Here is a 15687-nt window from a genome sequence, read left to right on the forward strand (position 1 = left end):
GAAACAGTGACCTGATTTTCAACATGCATGTATTACAAAAGATACCTGCCAGATTTTAACATACCTTGAGAAATGGTAGGACCTTGAGAACTCCCATCGTTGCTGCTATGCTGGCCCTAACCCTAGCCCATATTTGTGCCTACAGACTAGGGTGTTGAAGTCAAAGCAGATGAGCTATTTGTTGAGCTCAACTTGGCTCAGAAGCTTCGGCCAGTGGTGAGAAAATCAGATCTTCCTCTAGATCAGAAATGGTTAGAGTTACTGAAGCACATTCCATCTAGATTTCAGCTGCAAGTTGTCAGTGCTTCACTCGCTATCCTGGTAAGCAATGCTCATGTCGAGAGGGTGCTTTCACATATGGGCAACACATGGACTGACAATAGGAATTCTTTGTTGACTCCTCTTGTGAAAGCAGAGCTTTGTGCAGAATTTAACTATTAGATGAGCTGTAGACAGTTCTTTGAATGTGTAAGACAGAGACCACTGTTGCTTATGGCTTGTATTTCTAATATAAAGTACGTATTCTGAACGCTGTTTTTTTGTTCTTTATTTAAATCCAGTTCTTCTGTTAGTTCTGTTCTCTTCTGTCAAAACCTGCTGCTTTAAAACAAAGAAACGTGCTGCTTGTTCTGCCTCTAGTATTTGAGATCTACAGCGTTTCTTGCCACATAATAGCAGCAGAATAACCTCCTGTTAGGGACGCGGGTGGTGCTGTGGGTTAAACCACAGAGCCTAGGACTTGCCAATCAGAAGGTCGGCGGTTCGAATGCCCGCGACGGGGTGAGCTCCCGTTGCTCGGTCCCAGCTCCTGCCAACCTAGCAGTTCGAAAGCACGTCAAAGTGCACGTAGATAAATAGGTACCGCTCCAGCGAGAAGGTAAACGGTGTTTCTGTGCGCTGCTCTGGTTCGCCAGAAGTGGCTTAGTCATGCTGGCCACATGACCCGGAAGCTGTACGCTGGCTCCCTTGGCCAATAAAGCGAGACGAGCGCCACAATCCCAGAGTCGGTCACGAATGGACCTAATGGTCAGGGGTCCCTTTACCTTTAACCTCCTGTTGCAAGGGAGATACTGGCCTAAATCCACCTGAAACTCTCAAGTTGAGTAGACCCATTAATTGGTGCTTGGTAAGTCAACACATGTAAGTTCCATTCCTTTAATAGGCCTACTCTAGCAATTGGGACTAGCAATTGGAACGATGATGAAATCTGCTTTTGTTCTAGCAATGGGACATTTGGGTGATTTAACCAGTTTCTGTTTGAGCAATTGGATGATTGCTGATGCAACCTGTTTTTGTTCCTTAGCAGATGTAGTGTTCATTAATTAAAAGAAATGGTTTCTAACCTTACCTGCTGCTGTTGGTTCTCCTTTTCTCGCTTCATTTTTTTCTACCTTTCTACCTTAATGCTAGCTGTAATGTTGAAATTGTGACTGCCTAGTCAACAGAAAGTATGCACTAGAAATTCCTGGCAAGGCAGGGCAGCAAAAACCTCACTGCCAGTTAGTAACATCAACTATGCTCAGTGCAAGAAGGAGACTGATCATCCTTCTTTCTGTCTATTTTAAGAATGTGAACTGTCTTCAAACAGAGTTACTTACATAAAAGTGCAATTTCTTGCTACGGACCCATTTCATCATGGTCCAGGGTAGATCTCACACCTGGTATGTTTTGATGGTGGTGGAAACAATGTAAAATTCCCACTTCTATAGGATGTAATATATGAAAAAATATATACTGCAGTTCTATTATGATTACTACATATGTGTTACAAATGCAGTCATGTAGTAGCTGGGTGTAATGTATGGCACCTTCTGAATAGAATGGTTGGATTTATTTGAAAGACAAATGAACTTCAGTAGGCTATGGATAGCTTTGTGGAAGAAGGTCCTATAGAGTTCTGTGGGGCTTAGTCCCAATCTAAAATCACCAGGCAAGCTTCTGCTCTTCTTAAAACAGCCTTCTCATGAGCAGCCTGGGCTGAGCACACTTAAACCCTTCGGGTGAGAAGCACATAGGCTACCTACCCAAGCTCCCAAAGCATGTGATGAGGGTGGTGCTGTGGTCTAAACCACTGAGCCTCTTGGGCTTGCCAATCAGAAGGTCGGCGGTTTGAATCCCTGCGACGGAGTGAGCTCCCGTTGCTCTGTCCCAGCTCCTGTCAACCTAGCAGTTTGAAAGCACACCAGTGCAAGTAGATAAATGGGTACCACTGTGGCGGGAAGGTAAACGGCATTTCCATGTGCTCTGGTTTCTGTCATGGTGTTCCTTTGCACCAGAAGCAGTTTAGTCATGCTGCCGCATGACCTAGAAAGCTGTCTGTGGACAAACGCCAGCTCCCTTGGCCTGAAAAGAGAGATGGGCGCTGCACCCCATAGTCACCTTTGACTGCACTTAACCGTCCAGGGGTCCTTTACCTTTACTTTTACCTAAGCATGTGACAAGGAATGATCCCCACCCTTCAGCTGGACCCACTTGCTCTTTCTTTCAGATAAGAAGGGCAGATTGCCGTTCCTTTCACCAGCCACAGTAAGATTAAATTTCTTGTCCGCAGGTCATTCTAAGGGATGAAAACAAAAATGAAAAATAAGGTATGCCATTTAAAAATGCACTCTTATGGCCAACGAGTTCTCAGGAACAGGGTGCAACCAGTTCACTTTCAGGCCCCCCCCATAAGTCATGCTTTTCTAAACAGATGATAAGGCTTTGAAAAGAGCAAGAACTTCTCTGGAAATGTGGAGGTGGTTTATGACAGTAAGATGAGAAATGTCAGAATCCTAGATGATTTTAAAGCCAAAGGGGAACTGAGAGTAAGCAGAGTCAGATTAAGACTTGCAGGGGCCCGAAGCATTGAACATACAGTGGTGCCTCGCAAGACGAAATTAATTCATTCCGCGAGTTTTTTCGTCTAGCGAATTTTTTGTCTTGCGAAGCACGGTGTCGGAAAAGTTTTGGAAAAGCTTCAAAAATCACCAAAAACCACAAAAAAGGCTACCACACCGCCTTCTATGAGTTGCTCCTCGAAGTCAAGTTGCAACTGTATTCACAGTGTTAAGAAAAAGGAAACAAACTTGCAAGACGTTTTCGTCTTGCGAAGCAAGACCATAGGGAAATTCGTCTTGCGAAGCAGCTCAAAAACCGCAAAACCCTTTCGTCTAGCGAGTTTTTCGTCTTGCGAGGCATTCGTCCTGCAGGGCACCACTGTATTATGAACCCCCCTCATATGTGATTCAAAACAAATACAATACTAAACCATAAAATAACTTTTATTTTTTCAAAATGACACTAAAGTTACATGCATGCTGAAATCAAAACAGCTTGTTTCTAGATGACTACTTCAATGCTTTTTTCTTTAAAAAAAATCAAAAATCTATTTTTTTGGGTTCCCCTGCTTTGCTGATTTTCTAAGCCCATGCTACTGCAGGGGGACCATCTAGGGGAAGCTGGGAGCTGAGGGCACCCCAAAATTTCAAGGAGGGGTCTGGGCCCCCTCGTGCAACGTGCTCAATTCACTTGCGCATGCCACAAGTGAATAGTGGCCATGAAAAATACAACTTCCATTGAGGGTAAAAGACCTGGTAGTGTGGGCATGAACTTGAGGCTTACTTAGGAAACTATAAATTTGATGAAAACTGAGCCAATTTCATTTAGGTGTTGTAAGGTTTGCACATAATGGTTGAACAGATGCAGATAAATGAAATCTCTCAAATAATGGCAACCAGCCTGCAAGAGAACTGAGGTAAGTGCCAACTTCTTTGAAGAACTGAGGGTGCTAGGGAGGGCTAGGGTAAAGTTTAGTGGGGGTAGCGGGTAGGCAAAAACTTTTTGTACCATTCACTCCAGTCCATCAACCCCTTGCCTGGATATCTGTTCAAGTTAGATGAAGAGTTGGAGAGTTTCTATCTGTGTCCAAGCTGCCTCATGTAAGGTTTTCCTTTCGTTTCTCCCTCCCCATTTTTTTTTTTTTTGTTTGAATTAGGTCAAAGGCTTGAATTTCCTCAGCATATAAACAGCAAAAAGTATTGCTTGTTCATCATTGCTCCTGGGGGTTCAGCAGAGAGCGAGCAAGGAGAGAGTTTTGAGAGGACAAAAGTAAGTACCTGAGACAACTTGTTTAGCAGAGTTCTGACCAATAAGGATAAATAAGACAAGGATAATGATGACGATTTATTGAATTAGTCAGGTTTCTTTCCTTCAGAAATGAAACTCATAAAGTCCTATTTTTGAGCTTCGTTGCTTATTTGGTTAGAAACACAGTGAGGAGGACACAGGGTGTTTCGCTTCTCAGGAACCGAAAGAATACGCAGTGGGGATGAGGGAAAGCAATGCGGGGGGCAAGTCTTAGACAAGCATACTTGAAAGTAAGGCTGCAAGCCTAACCTCCATTACTAGGGAGTGAACCCCATTGAATTCAACATAACATACCTCTGAGGAGACCTGGTTAGGAACATGCTGCAAGTCCTATTGACATCAGTTGGGCTTTCTTCTGTGTAGGCACAAGGATTGTTGACAGAGGATTGGGCTGTATATATTATTCATCCAGTTGCAGTTTTAATCTGATATACGTATCTTGTTTTACTGGTGGTGTTTGGGACAATATAATTCTGAGCATTTCCTCCATCACCACAGCTCTCTATTTCTGTGGGAAGTGTCTAACAACTTCCCCCCAATTAATTTCTGCTTTGTTGGGTTTCTTTTTGCACTTCCAAGTATAGTTAGCAGGATTGTAACTGCGGAAATAGCCATTCTTAGTTTGAACGATTATCCCCAGAAATGGGGCCGTTGAATTAAAATGCCGTGGTGCATATCTGTGTTTTCCTATTCCTGTATGGTTTTAGCATATCTGTGTTTTCCTATTCCTGTATGGTTTTATCAAAAATACTTCTAGCAGCTTCTTCATTAGACAGGAATAATTTAACATATTGATGGTGTGAGCTCTCTGTATGACTAGGGATGGAAGAATCTGTCAGCTTGGTCCTTTCCATGTCTCATTTTGCTAATCAGTTCTCCTCATTTCTGCAGCAATATATGATTTTTTTTTAAAAAAAATCTTCATGAAAATTAATCTGTATTTTGGCATGAATTTCTTCTAATAATCACATGTTGGTATGCAGCTTTGACTAATGTACACATTTCTTTTTTGCAAGTGAGTTCCCCAAATGTATGTATTTTTCTAAACTTTCTTTAGTTGGAGAACTGCATTGCAAAATTTGGATATGTGTGAATTTCAAAAGATAGCTGCGTTTCATTTTTCATACTGCTTTCGAAGCGTGAATTTGATAGATTTGCCCCATGCTTACATATGACTGGTCTGCTACTGATCAATTCAGTGCCTACCAGGGAGCACCACTGGTCAGAATGGGAAAGGATTTCAGCAGAATTGGTAAAGGGCTGGGTCAGTTTGACCACTTGGACTTTAATGTGCTTGAACACATTGGAACAATTTAACTTTCTTAGGATCTGTTCCCCGAGTATAAAACGGGCATTGGAGCAATCTACACCACAACTTTATTGTGAAGAGATGCTGGCTAAGACTTATAAAGTCTTTCCACTGTCAAAATTTGATATGCTGGACAATAGTCTTTAAGGGACATTATGTTATGCGAGTTGTATCCAGTATTACTCAGAGTAGAAATTAATGGACATGACAGCTTAGGTCTATTATTTTCAATGGGCCTACTCTGAGTCTGAGTAACATTAGATATAACCTGTGTGCACAAGGGAAGGGAAAGTTTCAAAGCAGCAAACAATCTGCTCCCACCAGCACCATCACTGAGTTGCTAGTTGGTTTCAGGGTTTTTTGGTGTTTTGCTTAAATTCAGAACAAATGCAAAACATGAGACTGTGAATGGGAGAGGTTTAGTCATCCTTCCTGCCCCCATGATAAAAAGTGCAGTTATTAAGTTGTTCTGGGTGATCCAGATGTCTTCCTTTAAGGAAGATTCCTATATTGCAAAAAAATTGCATACTTCCAGCACTACAATTTTTTTGGGTTGGATTCAACTAAATTCCTCTCAGAGCAGACACAATGAAATGAATGGACCTACATTAGTCACGCACCTTCATTTCAATGGGTCTGCTCTGAGTAGGACTAACATTGCGTACAGCCCTTTATTTCTAGGAAAACGTGGTCCTTTCCCCAGTTATTGTGCCTTGCTATTTCATGTCCTATGTGGTTACATAGATATCATGGGCCCAACTTGATAGTGCCTGTAGGACCTCCAGGAATGACAGACTGGACTCCCTTGCCTTCCATGCTTATGCTTTTTAAAAATTATTTGTTTTTCCTGGAAGATGCTTAGACTGTGGTAAGGAATTCCATAGTCTTCTGTTTAATTTGGAAACCTATTGGCTGACTGATTGTACTCTACTCCCCTCCCCAAGGAATTCTTTGCTGAATTAGCTTTTCTGAATTCACTGTCTATTACACAGCTAATTTATCTCATTGCTATTCATTGTTGGAACCAGTGATCTCCAAAGGGTCACATTTGACATACGAGACCTAGATTCAAGTCTATAATCATCATGGATTTGCTCAGCATTAGCTCTCAGTCTCATGTGATCACATGGTTCACAAAACTGAAGAGAAGGATGCTGCAATGGTTAGAGTACTGAAGAGGGTGTTAGTAAAATAGATGAGTAAATAATAATAATAAAAAAACAGCTATAAACCATGGGTTCAGTAATAAACTCACAGGACAGGGTGGAGGACAAAAATTATACCAATGAACTGGAGGAAGAAGAACAGGTTTGGCAGCGTCCTGAGCTGGCAATGAAGAGAGGGCCGAAGGGACTTCCTAGAGAGCTCAATAGTCTGGGTGCCACAACTGAAAAGGCCCTGTCCCATGTCTCAGCCAAATGGTCTTCTGTTGAAAATTAGATGTGAAGTACAGTGGTACCTCGGGTTAAGTACTTAATTCATTCCAGAGGTCCGTACTTAACCTGAAACAGTTCTTAACCTGAAGCACCACTTTAGCTAATGGGGCCTCCTGCTGCCGCCGCACCGCCGCCACACGAATTCTGCTCTTATCCTGAAGCAAAGTTCTTAACCTGAAGCACTATTGCTGGGTTAACGGAGTCTGTAACCTGAAGCGTATGTAACCCGAGGTACCACTGTAGGACCTCTGATGAAGATTGCAAAGCAGAGGTAACCAACATGGTGCTTGCTCTCCAGATTTTGCTGAATTCCAGCTCTCATCACTCCTGGCCATGGTGGCTGGACTGATCATCCTGAAGGCACTATGTTGACTGCCCCAGCTGTAATGGGTGGGTAGACTCTTGTGAGAGAAAGCATTCCAATCCAAGTTCAAATTTCCTGGGCCCTGAGATCATTTCTTGGAAGGGTCTTTCAAGGCACTCTTAGTATGTGCATATGTTTTGGTCCTTGGGTCAGTTGGTGTTCTCCGGGTGTTGTTCAACAAGGACTTCCATTGTCCCAGACCATTGGCCATGCTGGCTGAGACTGATCGGCTGAGATTGGAGAAGGCTGTGTTAGGCGTATTCTACATCTTCCTCTGCTGCTGCTCCCATCTGCAACAAGCAGAAAGGTTTGTGGTATGGGGCAATCCATTGCTCCTGTGGAGCCTGCAGGAGGGTTATTGCCCCTGCTGTCTGAACAGCCTTAGATATGGGCAATGCAAGACAGCGTATGACAGCAGCAGCTGTTTCCCCCTGGATATAACCCAGAAATAGCTGGTGCCATTTGACTCTGATATTAGGCAGTCTCCAATGAGGGCTCCCTGTTAGGTTTTTCTGCTGCGAGTGCATTTCAAGTCATTGATTGATTGATATTTATATAACACCTTTATATAGACCACCCTTTCATAACATTCTCAGGCTGGTTCATGACAAAAAAATGTTGTAATGCTCTGCTTCTTTAAGGTGTAAGCAGTATAAAGCATTACAAAAGAAACTTATTAGAGGTGATTTGCAGACCCTCCAAGTGTCCCTATTTTCCAGGGAGAGTCCTGGATTTACAGAAGCTGTCCTGGTTTCTGATTTTATCCCGGAATGTCCCTCTTTTCCTTAGGACATCCTTCTTTTCATTGGATAAATGTTGGAGGGTACGGAGTTATGTGACTCCCAAGCCAAGGAGATGAGTTACTATTCAACCTTCTTCTTCTTCTTCTTCTTCTTCTTCTTCTTCTTCTTCTTCTTCTTCTTCTTCTTCTTCTTCATTATTGAATAGGACATCCCTATTTTTATTAGAGAAATGTTGGAGGATATGGATTTGTAATGAAAGAGACAGGCATAAAAGAGGGGTGGGGAAAACCCTACAGAGATGTAACATGATGTTGTATGCATACAGCTACTTTAATTTTTTGTCTTTTCATTTTAGAGTCTGAAGAACATCATGGGTGTTCCTGTGACTTTACTCTTTTTCTTTTCTCTTCTGCCTTCCACTCTCTCCCAAGCTGTTGTTCATCATACAAGCTACAAGGGGATATGTACAAGCGCTTGTGACTTTCACGGCTATGATTATACCTGGTGCAAGCAAAGTGGTGGCAGCGGGAAATCTTGGGACTACTGTTCCTTAGAAGAAGGCTTGGGACACACAGGTGAAAAATGTGCCACAATGTGCGATCTCTGGGGGGGCTCCTACCACTACTGCTACTTAAAAAATGGGGAATGGAACTACTGTGGATTGATCAGCGAGAAGGGCTTTGCTGAATATGCTCAGGACAACAAAATGTGTTTTGATGGATGCCGAGCGACTAAAGAGGGTTTTCACTGCAATACAGGCCATGGTAAGCAACGTTGCTCTCCATTCCACGATGTGACCCCCACTGGTTTGCCCTGCCACAACAACTACCGTTGTGCAAAATATGGAACCGATGGGTACCGATGCCATATGGATAACGACCAAGGCCTCTGGGATTACTGTGGACGCAGGGCCCAGAGTAAGTGTGTATGGGAGTACTCTGAGACCAATTCCTCCCTGGTGGAGATTTGCAAACTTCCCACCTCTCATCACGAAGGCAAGATCCTCTTCCGCCGAGAAAGGAGGGACAAGATGCTCCCTCTCACCAAGGAGGAGTTCAAAAAGGCGGTCCATCTGATCGACAAAATCGCCTCCGTCACCAGCCTTCCTGACTCGGAACCTCTGGAAACTGTTCGTTTCTACAAGCAAGAGGATATCTTCTGCAAGGGTGTCAATTATACAGGCGTGGAGCTGGAGATAGGAACGACCAAGGAGAGTGCTATGCCCATTGCTCATGTCCTCTTCCCAGAGTTCCTAAACTCTGTGGAGATCTTGCGCTTAGCGTTTTACACCAGCCTCCACAGCACATTTTATCAGCCTGCCTACACCATTGCTATCTCCGTTGAGGAACCAATGTTATGTTCCACTGACCACCAGTGATTAACTCGCCTTGCACACATCTTAGCGATTGGCTTCATGCGCATGCAGTTGCTGCTTTGCCGCGCTATCACTACTGTAGCAATTTGCAGATGCTGCCCCTCCCCTTATTGCAATATTTACGATGGTTCTAGACCTGTCAATGGCTTGAGTTAAGTCCAGCCTCGGATGCCATTTTAGTACCAATTCTGTTCCCACATATATCAAGCTAAAAGCTATGCATTGATGACAACTTCAGAATGGGGCACAAAAGAGATAAGGTGTACTGGGGTGGCTTTTTTGTACTCTTTGTAATCTCCTATAATAATAAAACCTGGCACTTATGGAATTAATAAAATCTACTATTGAAACATGACGAATTTCTTACCGTTTCATTCTCTAGCCAAATGTATCTGCAGTTCTGTATACAGAACAAGCCTGAGATACAGGGATAGCTAAGCTGTGGCCCTCCAGAAGCTGGTGCAGTGGTGTAGCGTGGGGGGTGCAGGGGGGGCCGGCCGCACCGGGCGCAACATCTGGGGGTTAGGGTTAGGGGGCGCAAATCCACGAGTTGGGGGCGCAAATCCACGGGTTAGGGGGCGCAAATTACTTGCCTTGCCCCGGGTGCTGACAACCCACGCTACGCCACTGAGCTGGTGGACTCCAACTCCCGTCTGCCTCAGCCAGCACAGTGATGATGGGAGTTGTAGTCCAGCAACACCAGGGGGCACTAAGGTTGATCATCCATGATTTAAATACAGCGGTACCTCGGTTTAAGAACTTAATTCGTTCCGGAGGTCTGTTATTAACCTGAAACTGTTCTTAACCTGAAGACCACTTTAGCTAATGGGGCCTCCCACTGCTGCCGCACCACCGGAGCACAATTTCTGTTCTCATCCTGAAGCAAAGTTCTTAACCCGAGGTCCTAGTTCTGGGTTAGCGGAGTCTGTAACCTGAAGCGTCTGTAACCTGAAGCGTCTGTAACCCGAGGTATCACTGTAATAGCAAAACAGACTTTTTACACCCTTTTGTGTTCCTCTGAAACATGCCATATTTACAGGTACAATTGAATTGGGTTTGCATCTCTGGCCTTATGAGGAACGGCTAAGGGAGCTGGGCATGTTTAGCCTGAAGAAGAGGAGGTTAAGGGGTGATATGATAGCCATGTTCAAATATATAAAAGGATGTCACATAGAGGAGGGAGAAAGGTTGTTTTCTGCTGCTCCAGAGAAGCGGACACAGAGCAATGGATCCAAACTACAAGAAAGAAGATCCCACCTAAACATTAGGAAGAACTTCCTGACAGTAAGAGCTGTTCGACAGTGGAATTTGCTGCCAAGGAGTGTGGTGGAGTCTCCTTCTTTGGAGGTCTTTAAGCAGAGGCTTGACAACCATATGTCAGGAGTGCTCTGATGGTGTTTCCTGCTTGGCAGGGGGTTGGACTTGATGGCCCTTGTGGTCTCTTCCAACTCTATGATTCTATGATTCTATGAGTGCGGGATATAATTCTGAACTGGGCTTCACTTAAATGGCACTTGTAGACAGTGCTATACTTATGGATATGCTGAAGTCCACAAACCCCAGGTTTTTCCCAGAATGTGGTTGCTAATGACACTTCATCATTTTGACTCAGATTGGCCATGTTTACTTAGGAAGCCAGAAATAAGTGCTTTTGGATGAGGTTGCTTCCAAACTGCGAGCTTTTTTTTTTTTTTTTTGAGAGGATCACATTGTTAAGGAATAAAACCGCTATGTGTTGATTTTTATAACATAAGTAGCTATTTGAGTCGCATTCTCCTGGGCAATTTTCAGAGGCCTTGTCTAGTCTATCAATAGCCAGAAGGCTGATGTGGGAAGAGGGGTGTTGGGGCAGACAGCATGGTACATTGAACCATGAGTGATGTGGCACTCTGGCAGACCTTGTACCAAAACTCCTCCTTTGACAGTGCGCTGTGATCATAATTCCAGCACTGATACAGCACATGCAGTCATAGGCATCTTTCAGTGAAGGATACTGTGATCTGCGTGGACAGCTTAGGACACCCAGGAACACGGGGAATTGTCTGACAATGAATCAGACCATTGGCTCATTTAGTTTAATATTGCCATCACTTGGCAACATCTTTCCAGGGTTTTGGACAGGGATATTTCCTAACCAGATATGTGATACTGAGGTGAAACCTGGAAAATTTTATGCACCTATGTTTTGGGATGTTAGGATTAATTGACTAGTCAGGTTGTTCTGAGGAGAAGTGCAACTCCATGGGGCGTTTTATGACTGCTCTTAAGATTGACTTCAGGTATGTTATTATCTACTGTCAATCATTCTGTTTAAACTGAATTGTAGCTTGCTCTGAAATTGTAAGATTTAGGGCTGGCTAAAAGTATACTTAATGAATATAAAGTGCTCCACCACTGGGACCTTCCAAGGTTTGTTGCTGATCAGCGTGCAGACAAAACACACCTAATTCCTGGTTTGGCGCCCTTTCAGACATCATACAAAGCTGTTGCCAATTCTGGAAGTGTTAAAAGGATTGGCTCAGAAAGATTATTCTTAAACTTTCTGCATTTTTATGATCAGAGGAAGTTCTGGTTCCAATAAGTGGAATTTGACAGAAGCCTGACCTTAAAGCACAAATTGTAAGTAAAATCCAGAAAGAAGGCATCATCCTTGATGATCATCAGATATGTTCTAAGGATAGGTTAATATTATTTGATTAGAGATAACCAGTTGTCTTCGCAGGACCATGATTCCAAGGGTTCCCTGCAGGGGAGGAAGAGAGGGAGGGAATACTGTTAGAGCTCTTCATGCCTTAGTGTGCCTGCTGAACCCTGATAGGCTGCTGATAACTCAACAGGTTCAAATATAGCTACTTGGAAGGGATAAGCGAGATATTCCAAGGATTCGTGCTTTACTTTATTCTGTCCTGTCCACCACCTCCCCATCAAGGATATTATCTAAGGGTGCCCACACATCACATCCAATGAAGGCACAATCTGTGCACTTGTGTCCATAGCAATTGAGCTGCACAAGTCAAGAAGTGTACACTGCTTCACACAGACACTTCCACAATAGGAATGACCTGTTTTGCGTGCAGAAAGTCCCAGATATAATCCCTAACATTTCCAAGCAGGATGGGGTGTGTCCCCTTCCTGAAACCCTGGAGAGCTATTTCTGGTCAGCGCAGACAATACAGTACTGAGCTAGATGGACCAGTTATCTGGCTTGGTAGGTCATTCCATCATCATCATTATAATCATAGTCACCATAATCTTTTCATTATTTACACCCCTTCCATCTGACTGGGTTATCCCAGCCACTCTGGGCGGCTTCCAACATATATAAAAGCATAATTAAACATTCAGCATTCAAAGACTTCCCTATACAGGGCTGCCTTCAGATGTCTTCTACAGGTTGCATAGTTGCTTATTTTCTTTGCTTGGGGTGTCGCCAGTGGCGGAGGAAGGAGGGTGCGAGGAGTGCGGTCTGCCCCGGGTGTCATCACTGGGTTGCAGTTGTTTTACAAAATGAGGGTTTTTAAAAAATAAATAAATTGGGCTCACAAAACTTTTTAGGAGTGATGTGGTGGCTTAAGCGCCTGCACGTTCTACACCACCTGAAACAGCAGCGTGGGACTTGTATCTCCTTACTGCCTCTCCCTCAGCCACCCTACAGGCGGCGGAGAGGTTCCAAGCGGTAGAGAGGCTCGTCCTGCCCCCATGGGTAGATTGCCCCACCCCCATGGGCGGATCGCCCCACCCCGGCTGCAGGACACGCCCCCCACACCAGGCACCCGAGTGGCTAACTACACCACTGGGTGTCACATAATTCTATACCCTCCAACATTTATCCGATGAAAAGAGGGACGTCCTAAGGAAAAGAGGGGACATTTGAGGATTAAATCAGAAAATCAGGATGGCTTCCGTAAATCTGGGATTTCCAATGGAAAACAGGAACACTTGGAGGGTCTGAAAGGCTGGTCACTGCAAATGCACACACACTACATTCTAACCCCACCTTTTTGTCAAGAAAACCAGGATTGGGGACGTGAGCCTGACCATGACTCTGTGGCGAAGGCCAGCCTGACAGTTCGTGACTTGTGTCAAGGTTGCTGCATGAGCATCGTATTGTAGAGACCTGAAACTGTGCCTCCCAAGCCTATCCCCAAATCTGTAACTCCCGCCTCACAATGGTTTATATTAAGACAACATCTGTGTGGCAAGGCAGGCTTGCTGAGCGCTTGCTGCCTGCCATCTCTCGGCTGTCAACGCCTTTTCTGGCTCCTGGCAAAGCCAGCTGGAAACAAACTGTAGTTGCAGCCTCTTTCCCAGAGATCACATGTGGCAGCCAACACATTGTCGAAGTTCTGAGTATCAAAAGGCTGCATGGCGAAGTTCCCAAGGTTGCTGCTCTTGGCTTGAGAATACCTGGCATCAGGGACAACAGCTAGCTTTCCTCCTTCTTTTTTGTCATTGAACTTTGCTGGATCCAGTGCTGGATCCAAAGGCATTGCAGGGACATTGAAAACAAACAAACAGAAAACTAATGATAGTTTTGCAGCACACGCCTTTTGGCAAGAATAACAGCTAGAATTGACAAAGCTTTCAGACCTATGGAACATTTCTCCCATTTAAAAAGAGACTTTCAATGACCCCATTTTTAAAAGCTCTTTTGTTAAAAAAAATGAATCAATCTCTGATTGAAGGGAATCACGGATAAGGAAAAGGTATAGTATGGAACCGTAGAGTTGGAAGGGACCACAAGGATCATCTAGTCCAGCGGTTCTCAACCTGTAGTCCCCAGATGTTGTTGGACTACAACTCCCATCATCCCTGAGCTCTGACCTTGCTAGCTAGGGATGATGGGAGTTGTAGTTCAACAACGTCTGAGGGCCCACAGGTTGAGAAAGGCTGATCTAGTCCAATCCGCTGCAATGCAGGAATCTTTTACCCACCTGAGATTAAGCATCTCTGAGATTAAGCGTCTCATGCTCTGCCAACTGAGCTATCCCTTAGCATTCTCTTCAATGTACAATCAAGAACTATATTTCTTTTCTTTAGCTTTTTTTAATTGCAAAAAATCATTGAATAAATAAAATAGGACATCCACAAATGTATACATGGGAGTTCTGCTCAGAGTTGATGTATCTGAGTGTGACTAACATATACAACCTATAAACTATAATTTGATAATATCATGTATTCATATACAATGGTACCTTGGTTCTCAAACTTAATCCATTCCGGAAGTCTGTTCCAAAACCAAAGCGTTCCCACAGAAAGTAATGCAAAATGGATTAGTCCTTTCCAGACTTTTAAAAACAACCTCTAAAACAGCAATTTAACATGAATTTTACTATCTAACAAGACCATTGATCCATGAAATGAAAGCAATAATCAGTGTTCTGTACTATAAAATAAATAAGACAGTATTGCAGATGATAAAAATTAAAATTATTATTTTTTCTTATCTGCATTGATGATAGTCATTGTTTGGATGGGGTTTTTTTTTTATCGATTTCCACAGTCACTCAATCATAAAACGAAAAACAAGCCACAGACACAAAAATAAAAAAGCCACACAAACAAAAACGCAAGAAAATTAGCATAAACAAAAGCACCAAGTATCACCTCAGAACACTGCAATCAGAAATGGATGGCTTTAATTACGATGGGGGCGGGGACTCAAATGAGCAGCGCAGGGGCAGAAACAGGAGGAAAAAAGGCTGAATTACCATGTGGGGGACTCAAATGAGTGGAGCAACAGTGAAAACGGAAGCTCAGGAGCACGTTCGGCTTCCGAGGCAAAGTTTGAAAACCGGAACACCCACTTCTGGGTTTGCAGTGTTCCAAGTTGTTCAGGAACTAAGCTGTTCGAAAACCGAGATACCACTGTACCAAAAGTTAGTTCTGATTTAAAGAGCACTGAATGCACTTATTAGGTAGACATTGGTTAACAACCACATTAAATTAACCAAGTACCATGCTTTAATTTGCAGTTATCACTTTTACTTCTTAGCTGGTTGCGCAGAGGAAAATGTGATGCCCAGGGTATGGTATCTGAACAACCTTTTCCAGCTGCGGACCAAGGTTCCTTTCTGGGCAACCTTCCCAGGAGTGCCTGCTGGGAGTGGGTGGAGCCAGAGGCAAGAGAGAGCAGAGCAAGAAATGGAAAAAAGAAATATGATTTCACAGGGGAAAGGGCAGGTTGGGCTGAACCTCCAGGGTGGGAAAGCCAGTTGCATGCTACAGAACATCCCTATTTTCATTGGAGAAAAGTTGGAGGGTATGTTGTTTCTGATAAATTCTGTGGAGAATTTGGCTGAGAAGTGCTGGGCATGCTCCACTTTGAC

At 43.7% G+C, this 15687-nt stretch overlaps 1 protein-coding gene across 1 annotated transcript; it reads left to right on the top strand.

The window, feature by feature from the left end:
- Positions 1–299: 299 nt before the first annotated feature.
- LOC310689976 (uncharacterized protein) lies at positions 300–9710 on the top strand. The gene is made up of 3 exons (XM_083468620.1): positions 300–321; positions 3977–4089; positions 8336–9710. The coding sequence occupies exon 3, from the start codon at positions 8351–8353 to the stop codon at positions 9356–9358; it is 1008 nt and encodes a 335-aa protein (XP_083324746.1). The 5' UTR covers positions 300–321; positions 3977–4089; positions 8336–8350; the 3' UTR covers positions 9359–9710.
- The last annotated feature ends 5977 nt before the right edge of the window (positions 9711–15687 follow it).

The sequence above is a fragment of the Podarcis liolepis genome (genome assembly GCF_965112155.1).
Source record: "Podarcis liolepis genome assembly, chromosome: 12".
In the NCBI taxonomy this organism is placed as follows: domain Eukaryota; kingdom Metazoa; phylum Chordata; class Lepidosauria; order Squamata; family Lacertidae; genus Podarcis; species Podarcis liolepis.

Excerpts from the sequence above, each read along its gene's own strand:
- LOC310689976 (XM_083468620.1), top strand. The coding sequence starts at position 8,351 with ATGGGTGTTCCTGTGACTTTACTCTTTTTCTTTTCTCTTCTGCCTTCC.